The sequence below is a fragment of the Marmota flaviventris genome, chromosome 3 (assembly GCF_047511675.1).
Source record: "Marmota flaviventris isolate mMarFla1 chromosome 3, mMarFla1.hap1, whole genome shotgun sequence".
NCBI classification, from domain to species: Eukaryota; Metazoa; Chordata; class Mammalia; order Rodentia; family Sciuridae; genus Marmota; species Marmota flaviventris.
In genome coordinates, this window is record NC_092500.1 from 54,099,280 (window position 1) to 54,111,415 (window position 12,136).

General features: G+C 35.0%; 1 protein-coding gene across 3 annotated transcripts in view; it reads right to left on the reverse strand.

Annotated features, from left to right (window-relative positions):
* Mon2 (MON2 homolog, regulator of endosome-to-Golgi trafficking) overlaps nt 1-12,136 on the reverse strand; it is a 104,583-nt gene that overhangs the window by 17,334 nt on the left and 75,113 nt on the right. For 2 of the 3 annotated variants that reach the window (XM_027925790.2, XM_071609706.1), the window contains 4 exons: nt 9,524-10,152; nt 3,598-3,741; nt 2,881-2,898; nt 2,464-2,592 (listed from right to left, as the gene is read on the reverse strand). In XM_027925790.2, the coding sequence (XP_027781591.1) occupies nt 2,464-2,592; nt 2,881-2,898; nt 3,598-3,741; nt 9,524-10,152 (920 nt within the window). The remainder of the gene's footprint in view (nt 1-2,463; nt 2,593-2,880; nt 2,899-3,597; nt 3,742-9,523; nt 10,153-12,136) is intronic. The other variant, XM_027925798.2, reaches the window with a different exon arrangement.

A 12,136-nucleotide genomic window follows, 5' to 3' on the forward strand; every position in this document is an offset into this window, starting at 1 on the left:
GTCTACCTGAATAAAAGTGACCTTTACTCTATGGTCTTCACTTAGCACTCAGCATACTCTATCATTTATTACATAAGAACTTATCTACATTTTTATAATCTCCAGTATTTAGTTAGTACCTGGTACATAGAAATGCTTAAAAATATGTTCAAAAAATGAAGAATGAAGGGAGAGTTTTGGGAGATATGTGTTGAGGAATAGAAAGAAGTATCACAAAATTCAGGGGAAAAAAGAAATTTAAGAAGGTAGAGCAGAAGTATTCCCATTCTATAAAGAAGATAAAGAGTAAGAAAACAACAGATTTGAAAATTTGGTTTTCTACCACTTCAGAAATCAGTTTCTATAGAGTAATATGGACATAAGCCAACATGTAGTAAGAGTAAGTGGTGGCTAGATGAAGGCCACAAGCTGTCATATGGGATTTGGAAATAAAGGAAAGCAAAAAGAGGATGGCAATTTGTGTAGGACGTGTGGAAAGTGGTGACTTGGATCCCGATCTCTGACTACATCACGGCTGTATTTGCTCTGGGAACTTCCTGTACAAAGATGCAAGTCAAGATTGCCCAGTTGCTATGATGACACCTGAAGTGGCTCTGTGCAAAGGCATGAAGTTGTATCAGTCTGGACCTTGAGCTCAGGCACCAGCTCCCAGAGATAGAGATTTTTTTTTTTTGGGTGCGGGGCGCAGGGTATAGGGGATTGAACTCAGGGGCACTTGACCACTGAGTCACATCCCCAGCCCTTCTTTGTATTTTATTTAGAGACAGGGTCTCACTGAGTTGCTTAGCACCTCACTGTTGCTGAGGTTGGCTTTGAACTTGTGATCCTCCTGTCTCAACCTCCCGAGCTGCTGGAATTACAGGTATGCATCACTGCACTAGGCAGGATAGAGAATTCTGAGCACAACAAGATAACACTAATATCTCATCAGTGCTGGGTCCTTTAGTCTGTGTGCTTTGCAGAAATTTTCCCACAAATAACCTTTTTTTTTTTTTTTTTAGATATCTTTATTTTATAAATTCATTTTTATGTGGTACTGAGGATTGAACCCAGGGCCTCGCATGTGCTAGGCGAGCGCTCTACCACTGAGCCACAATCCCAGCCCACAAATAATTTTTAATGATAAAACTTATATAATAAACATGCTGAGCTTATCTCTGGGTTACTGTTTGTCCATCAGAGGACAGTGTTCCACCACTGGTCCCACCTTTCTCTATGTGTTTTTCTTTTCTCAATCCCCATTACCCCTAGATTTCTGAATTAATACCCGTACTGGTCACAACAAGGAAGTAGAGTTAAGAGAAAGTTTTTTTGTTTTTGTTTTGTTTTGTTTTGGTACTAGGGATTGAACCCAGAGGTGCTTAACCACTAACCCACATCTCCAGCCCTCTTTATGTTTTATTTTGAGACAGGGTCTCATTAAGTTGCTTAGGGCCTCAATAAGTTGCTGAGGCTGGCCATGAATTCAAGATCTTCCTGCCTCTGCCTCCTGAGCCACTAGGATTACCAGCATGCATACATACTACTGCATCCAGCAAGAGAAAGTTCTTGTAGTATAAAAGGCTTAATCATTTTTCGCAGGATGTATAAGATGCAGAAAGGAACATGAAAGAATCACAAAAAAAAAAAAAAAGGTATGCAGAAGCCAAAAGCAAGAGGAAGAACAGAGAAAGACCATCTTTCTTGGTGGAAGAAAGTAAATTGGCCTGTATTTATTTAGTAAACAGAAGGTATATCCACAGGCTAGGGAAGAAATCTGTCAGGTTTGTTCTTCAAAATAGAGGGGAGGGTTGGGAGTGTCAGTGGTAGCCTGTTTGCCTAGCATATTCAAGGCCTGGGGTTCAATCCCCAGTATCACAAAAAATAAACAAACAAACAAAAAAACAAAAATAGAAGGGGAAAGATGAAATACAAGGAATGAGACACAGTCAACAAGAGATAAATTTTAAAAATCATTGTTCACACACTAAGGAACTGACTTTTAAAAACAGTCTACATGATCATTAAACTAATTGTCAATTTCTCCCTGAACACTAGTCAACATTGAGGGTTGAGGTATATATACTGTCTTAAGAGACAGGATTATCATTGTCTTACATGGCAAAATTTAAAAACTGTAACAAATCTACTGCACACTTTTTTTTCTTTCTTTTTCTCTTTCTTTCTTTCTTTCTTTTTTTTTTTTTTTGCAGTTCTGGGGATTAAACCCAGGGCCTCATGTGAGCTAGGCAAGAACTTTACCACTGAGCTATAACCGCCAGTCTGCACACTTGTTCTTAAATGTTTCATTAAAAAGACCTCATGGTTTAGAAAAATGGCTTGCTAAATACAATTCATGAATGTTGAGGACATGTTACTAAATAAACAATAAGAAGTATTTTTCATTTATCCCAATATAATGCTATTACCTAAAGAGTAATTTCAGTGATATAGTCATAAAAGTATAGAAATGAAAAAAAATACCTTAATAATATTCTGTAGAACTTTCTCATTCACCACTGCTTTATGACAGGCTGTTTTTTGGTATAAATCCACAACTACTTCTAAAGACCTTTCAGCAAATGGTACATAATTCAAGGCTACCCATTCCGCCTAGAAAGTAATATTTTCACAGAGAGTTAAAAAAATGGGATTAAAGAAAATTATGTTGTTTTAAAAACAAAAAAAAAGCTTTGTCTTAAAGTTCAGGCCTTGGTCTTAAGTCAGATCACATTACATGCAAAGTTCTCGAAGAGATATGTGCTAAATGAAAAAACAATTTTTAGCCAGGCAAAAATTAACACTATTGGAAAAAGCAGAGAGCATTTCTATGAAGAACTGGGAAATACATACTTAATTTGTTGCCAATAGGTTAGGACAATTTTAGGAACTTTAACTCACCGGTGCAAATAGTTGGATCTATTGTGATTCCATTGTGTTGCAAGACAAATAGAATGAGAAAAGTTAATACATATTAAAACTACTTTTTGGACTATATAAACTATAATTTTTTTATGTTGGGTGAACAAAATCAGCATATGCATGCATTTAGAAATTGACTTTTCCCCTAAGCCCAAATGAAGTCAAAATTTGACAACTATTGCTATAAAAATGTTTTACATAAAATCCAACTAAATTTCACACCAGTAATAGACAACTTCTTATTCAGTACACACATATTTCTTCATCTTGTATTTTAAGTATCTATTTTAGATAAGATTAGGCTTAGGGGTTTAAAAGCTGCTTTGTAGTGCAATAGGGCAACCAAGAAAAAGGTTCCAAGGAATTTACCTTTTTTCAAGAAACATGTACTAGAGAGTAACATGAAAGGTAAAACTTTCTGAAGAACAACTTGGGAAAGTCATAAACCAGGAGGAATGAACACAGAAATGGTTTCTCAAATAATATTCTGTTCACCTTAAATTGTTAACAGACACCTGTAAGTTTATTTTGAATGAAAATTCTTTTTCTGAGATAAAGTGCATCTTAATTGGAACTGACCATATGTGAATTAAAAACATTCTTTTTCCAAGATAATCAAAGTCCATCTTAAGTGGAATTGACTATTTTTATAAGCCATGAAATCTCACAGAATAAATAAAATTTATAGTAAATTACCTGATTATATTTTGCATTTGCAATGTGTTTTGTTTCCAGCTGTCCATACTGTGGAGGTTTACAGGAAAATTCTACAAATGCCAGTAACTGGTCAAATATAGCTGGATACATTATCTGCATGTTTTCTGGTCCTACACAGATGGCCTAAAAAGCAAAATATGAACATTAGAATGCAGAAGTTCTTTACTATATACATATTTGGTTAACCCAAGAATCTTAAAGACTGTACTATTTTATGTCAGTATTATACCATCTTTTATATACTTTGAAAGATATTTAAACTATTTAAAACTATTATTGAATAAAATATAGCCTCAAAGTGTTAATCAGCTTTTAAAAATGCTTGTTAATAAAGCACAATTTATTTCTTAGCACAGAAGAAAAGGGGCAAGTACTTAAAGTCCCAGGCAGTCCTGAGGTTCTACAACTGATTTGTTCAGTAATATAGCTATCAGAATAAAAGTGCTTCACTGACCAAGATGATACTGGTTTCTACTTAAGTGATATCAGTTCACTGAAATGATAGATCATTTCTGCATCATGCCTGGTCTACCAACCTTAACAAATAATCATGTGCATTACAGTTGGGAAAATAAGTCATCTATAAAAATTTATTTTAAAAAATTACATATTAAATTTAACAGGCTAAATATTTAATATCTAATGTCTCTGAATAAATCTGATTTAAAAACAAGAAAATATTTTAATACAAATTAATAACATATCATTTTAATGAATACTAGCTAGTTTCTCTAGATATATTACTTCAAATAATTAAACAGAAAGAATAAAATGTATATCCTGATACTGTAGATTATGACTTCAAATATGCTAAAAATATTTAAATATTTATTGGCAATATTTATGGAGTATTTAAAATACCATTGTGCTGTACAAAATAAAAAACACAATCACTGTACACTTAAAAGGGTATTTTGAGTGTACCCTCAAAACACTAAACTAAAATTTAAAGTTTTATTTATTTAGCTTTATTTTTTTTATTTTACTGGGTATATAACTCAGGGCCTTGCACATGCTAGAAAAGCATTTAAAAGTTTTAAGAAAAAACTTTAAAAAATTTTTTATGCAATCTGTGGCTTTTAAAATTTTTTTTAAATTTGTTCTAATCAGTTATACATGACAGCAGAATGCTCTTTGATTCACTGTACACAAACAGAGCACAATTTTTCACTTCTCTGGTTGTACAAGAAGTAGGGGCACAACATTTGTGCAATCATACACGTACCTAGGGTAGTGATGTCTGTCTCATCCCACCATCTTTCCTACCCCCATTCCCTCTCTCCTCCCCTCCCTCATCTTTGCCCAGTCCAAAGTTTCTCCACTGTCCCATGCCCCCCCCCCATCTATGGCTTTTAAAACTTATCAGATTATTTCATCCCTGCCCCCTAGTCATTTATCTATGACTAAAATTTAGATAAAACTGCACTGAGATAAAAAGCAGATAAGCAAGGGCTGTCCATATATACATAAGTTAGATCATCCTACAATTACAGTGTAGTAAAATACAATAAAGACATCTAATAACAACTCTCAACATTTGGTTATTTTTCTCAAAAACAGTGAATAGAGAACTTGAATAAAATTTATACATTCTAAAGAAAATTATCTTTTCTGACTGCTTCTAATAGTTCTACTTTCTTCTTTATTAACCTTTTGCTGGATCTCAACTCTTGGAAGTAAACAAGTGGTAATTATAGTGGATACTGTTACCACTCTAAGTGTTGGATGCTCTAATCATGTGGATGCTCCAGAAAGCTAAGTATCACAATTTCTTTAGAAGTATCTTACATGATAGTATTTTTGATTATGCATTTGATTTCCAATGGTCTTTTTTTGAAAACATACTAACAGTGGTACTGCTGACTTATTAAGCAATTCTAGGACTATGAAATGCATAATATGAAAGCCCCCTTCCCTTTTGGGGAACAAATTTCATCCAAGAAAAATTTTTATTGGCTTTTCTTCAGTATTCTGAAGTTTATCAGAAAAATATACAGGATGAACCTAAAAACAAATTTTAGTAAAAAGATGAAAATTGATAATCTGGGCAATATTTCTTTATTAGTCCTTGAAAGCCATATACATAAAAACAAGAAAAGAAATAGTTTAAGGTTTTGCTTAATAACTCATGTACCAACACATCATCTAGTCACAGCCTTGTACTAATGTCTTTGCCAGAGAACATGATGATAAAAATAATAAGGGCTAACATTTACTCAAGTGTTTACCTTCTGTCAGGTACTGGAGCATGGGAGGAATAGATGAACTCTAAATACAGCAGAGGTTGGAGGGGAAGGGAGATGGCATGAGGTTATAAATGATGGTGGAATGTAATGACCATTATTATCCAAAGTACATGTATGAAGACACAAATTGGTGTGAATATACTTTGTATACGACCAGAGATATGAAAAATTGTGCTTTATATGTGTAATAAGAATTGCAATACAATCCGCTGTCATATATAAATAAAAAAATGCCTTACAAATTCTACTTAAAAGGCAAAAAGTTGTAGATTTATTTTTATCTTACACATGAGGAAGCTTAATATAAAAAGATTAAGAAACTTGCCATATATTCTGAAGATAGGGCTTCATTACATAACTCCAAAGACACATTCACACACAATGTGATAGTGTCTGTGAAGTACAAGTCCAGCAGTCATACGTTGTACCCAGCTACCTGACCTAAAGAAGCTTAGCAATACATAAGTCAGATGTAGTCTCCTGACATCAGAACTTATAGTACATTACATACACAAAGCAGACAATCAAATTATCAGTTCCCCATGTATGCAAAAATAATTTAGGAAAAAAGTCAATTAGCACACATAACCAAGTCAGGCTGGTCAGTAACTAGTCCTATGAGAAACAAGACTAAGATTATGAAGCACTAAATAATATAAGGGTAACTAACAATGTTGAAGAGAGTTTTTCCTTTAGGACAGAAAATTGGTTGTAATCAAGGAAATGTTTTGCTAGATAGTTCAAAGATAAAATCCCAAAGTAAATTTTGCTTGTGCAAAAATTTTCTAACACTTGTAGAAAGTATAAAATCACTTACTGAAATAAATTGTTAATTTTTCTGTTAGAAGATACTAAAATAAATTTCCCATTCAAGGTTTGTGCAACATCAGGTAATTATGCAAAGAATAAAACAATCAATGGCTAGAGTATAAATTAATAATCATATAAAAAGGATATGAACTGATATAAATGAAATATAAAGCTCCCTAAATTTCAGACTTAAAGATATATTTTGTTTTCAAGGTATCAAAAGCTCAGAATAAACTCCTAATACTTGGATGAATGATTCCACTTGTTCTCTTATTGATAAAACAGAGTTTAAAAATTGAAATATACTTTTTTTCCTTGAAAGGTAGTTAAGGTGTTGTTTTTATCTTCTACATATATTTTAAAACCTGAATCAAACATGTCAATGAGAGATCTAGATTACAAGTATTTCTGAAAGGCCTATAATTTTATTTTGTTAGAAAAACTTTTTTATTCCCCTTTAGGGAATAAAAAGGATCAACTGAGGGTTCCCTTTATAATCAATTTATTTATATGTCCAGTGGAGGGAGTAATTATTGATAGACTACATTTTTTTCCCCAATGAAAACAAAAAATTATTTTCACTTCAAATTGTGGAAAATTAATATTTTTTTCCTCCAAACTGCAAATTGCCCCAAGTTTTATTTGTAGTCCATACAAAAGTGGGGGTGGGGTGGGAATTAAGGTTTTCTAACACCACCTATGGTGGTGATGGGGAATTGGGACTGTGATAAACATAGTAAGAGCTAACAGTTTATTAGCTCACCATCTCTAGAACATCAGTGGTGAGCAGTGATTTGGACACATACCAACTAACTGTCCCGATAGTATCTTGGTCTGAACAGTCTACAGAGAAACAATCAGGGGCCCATGGACTACTGGCACAGCTTGGTGTATAGAAAATGATTAAGCTAACCCTTTCCTGGCCTCCCTCACATCTAAATGAAAAAGGTGCCGCCAACCTCAGCTGCAGGTTGCTTCCCTATCCAGATCTAGCTCAGTTGGTAGAGTGCTTGCCTAGCATGCATAAGCCCATGGTTTCAATCCCCAGCACCACCACCACCACACACACACACACACACACACACACACACACACACACACACACAAAAAGTAATTCCCATTCTGGAGAGATGGGAGGCAGGGCAGAAATATTAAGTATTCCCCACAATTTTCTAAAATGCCAGATTCTCTTAAATTTTAATTTTCTCCACATTTGTTTCCCTGTATAATGCAACTAAGGGTTAAATACAGAACAAGTTACTACTTAGCTATATTGCCTTCAGAGACAATTAAGTGATATCATGGTTATTAGAAGTATTTTCATTATTACTACGAAAGTTTTCATCACTCTAATTGGATAAAACAATCAATTAGGTGGGCATGGTGGCACATGCCTATAATCCCAGCGGTTTGAGAGGCTGAGACAGGAGCATTGCAAGTTCAAATCAGTCTTAGCAACTTAGCAAGACACTGTCTCTAAATAAAATATAAAAAAGGGCTGGAGATGAGGCTCAATGGCTAAGTGCTCCTTATTTCCATACTGCCTCCCCAACCCCCAAATAAGGGAGCATGGATGTAGATCAGTGCCAAATTGCCCTAGGTTAAATCCCCAGAATGTTCGAGAAACACACACACAAAACACAAACAAAAAAAATTGGTTAATTAGAAAACATGATTTTCATTATTTAACAACTGAAAATCTCTATGTGATCAGAATCTAGTTTTGTTTTTGTAGTGTGGATTAAACCCAGAGTGTTTATTGACTTGTATATCTCCAGCCTTTTTAATTTTGAGACAGGGTCTCATTAAATTGCCCAGGCTAGACTCAAACTTGCGATTCTCCTGCCTCAGTCTCTGGAGGTGCTGGGGTTTTAGGCATGCCTACCTAGAATCTAGTTGTATTTTGCTTTTGTTAGAGTGTCTTGGAATGGCAGGCTTTTCAGTTGACTGTGTATATTTGAGCTATATTCCCAACCTTCAGTTGACCCTTTATTTTGTTTAACATTATAATGATTCTGAATTGTGCTATCAATTTCCTTGATAATCTAAAAAACACTTTTATTTTTATCTAGTTTTACTTCATAATTTGGATTTGCTCAATGATTTTTTTTTTTTTTTTTTTTACTGGGGAGTGAATCCAGGGACACTTAACCACTTAGCCATATCCTATCCTTGGCCCTTTTTTTTTTTTTTGTATTTTATTTAGAGACAGGGTCTCACTGAGTTACTCAGGGCCTCTCTAAGTTGGTGAGGCTGGATTTGAACTTATGATCCTGCTGCCTCAGCATTCCAAGCCGTTGGGATTACAGGCATGCACCATTACGCCTAGCTTTTTCAATGATTTTTAGGTCTGCTTGTTTTAATGATTAGCTATTTTTGCAATAACAAAACCCAAAGCTAAAAACATAACTTCTTAAAATTTCTGTGAGAAAAAGACTTTTATAAACTTATCCTTTATTAATGTGGGTTTCTAATAAATTAGGAACTAAATTTAAGTACAAATGAAAACAATACCAAAATATAATCCCAATTCTTATTAATTTTTGAATAATAATACCATATTCTTTTGTGAAAAACTGTATTAACATATCAAAAATGCTGGTGAACTGGAATAAGAGCATGCAGGCAGCTTCTTAAAAGACTCAAAGCAGGCCTTAATTACCTTCTTGAAAATACCAGAAAGCTGTGAGTCTTTTAAGTAACTAGATCTTGACAATCCTGAATTTATCCTCAAGTACACTTACAGAACAATTTGATGGTCTAGAATTTATCCTCGAAAATATACAGCAAAGTTAAAAAAATTTCAGAAAACCATATTAATTACTGCTTAGCCAATAAAATCATATTACCTTTTGGAGAACATCTAAAGCTGTAAGTACAGCTTCCTGTAAACTTGTCAGAACTGCTTCAGTATAAGATGGAAGAATAAAAGGAGATGCATCTGAACTTATTGGAACTGAAACAGCACTGTGTAATATGACTCCCAACTTTTGCAAGTCATCCATGTTAAAACCAGTTTTTATGTGTTGGTAAAGTGCTGGAAATATCTGAATTAAAGCTGTAAGAAAGGGTTGGCTGGGAATAAAAGTTAGTTTATCAAAAGTAATAGGAGGCTTAGTGCTTTCAGATCCAATTCTATACCAAGTATTCCACGCAGCCCACCAGAGATTCAAGTCTTCAAGCTCATCAGTAACTATGGGTGGCTCAGAGTTACTATATCTTCCAAGTCTTTCTCCAATAGAATCTGTTCTTATGAATGGCCGGCTTAAACCAGGGCCTGAGATAGGCCCAATAAGGACAGGCACAGGTACATTAACTACAGGTGAAGTCTCAGGCTTATCTGAGTCTCTGACAGGGGACACAATCTGTAAAATTTCCTGGAAGCTTTTCAGAGCAGCCAGAGACACTTCATTGTTTTTGCTGAGTGCTGCTGACTGTATATGGTCAAGAAGAACATCCCAAGCTCTTGAAAAATCTCCTATATTAAGAAGAGAAAGAAATTCAATTAGCATAAAAGTAATCAAATTTTCTCTTATTATTAGACTCTTTAAAATAATTTTGCTTCATTTTTTTCCAAGATTCACACAGAACTAAAAAAATATATAATTAGGTACTAACAACGTGAGTTAAAATCATCAGAACCCAGAAATCCAGCAATAAATTTGTTTTTCAGATACAGGAACAAAAAACACCAAGATGATAGTAGGAATATCAAATAATTTCTTGGTTTTAAAAATAAAATGTGTATGTATACATGTTTATACTATTTCCTAGTACTATTAGTATAGTTTATACTATTTCCTATTTTCAGCAGAACATGGGTTGAATGGTAGTTGTTAGTTTCCACTAATCAGCTCAATATTCCTTGACTCCTGTGACAAATTAACTACATTAATAATGAAGCACTCTATGACCTGGTGCAGTCTGTTCCCATTAGGCTCAAAAGAAAAAAAAAATTCCTGTTGCAATGAAGCACAATGATTTTATTCATAAAATAATTATCCAGATTTTTTTCAAGATGGCAAAATAGAGGAGGTTGTTTCCTGGCTGCTCTGTGGAGTGAACCAAGAAAACAGACAGGCAGCTTCTCAGCAAGGTGAGTAAACACAAAAGGCGGGGGGTATACTTTAATGGAATTTAATATTGGACATTCAAAGATCAGGGACTCAGGAGATTGGATATAATAAAATAAGGAAGAAATCCCCAGGGGCATAGCCATTGCCTAGGCTGGGCTAGAAGCACCAGCTAGAATGGTCCCTCTGCAAGAGATGTGGAGGGATAAGGAAATTAAAGGAAACCACATTTTTAGGAGGCCTAAGGCATGTCTGGGTACAGAATATTTAGAGACCAAGGACAATGCCTGATTAAAATGAAAGGCATGCTACACAATATCCTTATGCAGCTATCATCTCACCTGGCTGCATGTGGAGGATAAGAGAAGAAACCATTTTGAGTCATGGAAACCATTTTGAGTCACGGCATGGAGCCAAGAGCTGAGGGATCTGATTCCTGGCAAACCCTAGTTTGGCCCAAAATACAGGCCCAGTAAACACAAAATGCATGATAGAGTGTATTTACGTGACAAAGAGAAAATCAAACATGGAGAGAATTTTACATAGGGGACAACTAGTTGCAGAAACCCACTTGGCTCTACCTCCCCCGCTTCAATCTGACTGCATGGACAGGCTGGGAGAGACACACCTGGCTGGGAATTTGAAGAGCAGGGGCAGGAGAGAGTGAATTTGGAGACTGACCCAAGACGAGGAAACATGGGGTCTGCAGGTGACACAGGGGACTAAGAATTGGCTTCTCTACCACACGAGTAGAACCCAGGGGAGATCCCTGGGGTATAGTCTTCCAGCATGTACAGACAATTACAGGGCTCTGGAGGTATGATTATTTAAAATCTCCAGACCAACTGGCATTCAGCAAAGAGCCTGGAGCCCAGCTAAGCCTAAACCCTACCTCCAAAAGTTCTGCTCAGGATTACCTCTCTCCAGGAATCCAGAGGGTGCAGCATAACACTCCAGACGACCCCACCCAAAACTGCTGAGAAGAGCAGCTAAGAATCTTTTGAACTCCAACAGGAAGAGTTTTTAAACTTTTCATTGAGATTTTTTTTTTCTTTTTTTTTCCCCTGTTTAATTGTGACATTAATGGTACATGGACATTTACACATATTCCAATCTGTTTTTTTCTCATTTCTAGCATTTTTGAAGCTAGTTATTTTTTGTGGATCAGTTTTTTGAGGAGTAGGATGTTTGCTTAGCATATTTTAGTTTTGTTTTGTATTCTTTTATTTTTATTTTTTAAACATTTTTACTTTAAGTATACATTTTTCCCTTAGCTATCCGTTTCCCTTGATTCTCTTTCTCTCTTTTCCACTAAAAGCCGATCTCTATTGTTATCATTTTCACTCTTCCTTTAATCTTTCACTTCTCTCTTCTCTGCTCCTCCCTCAT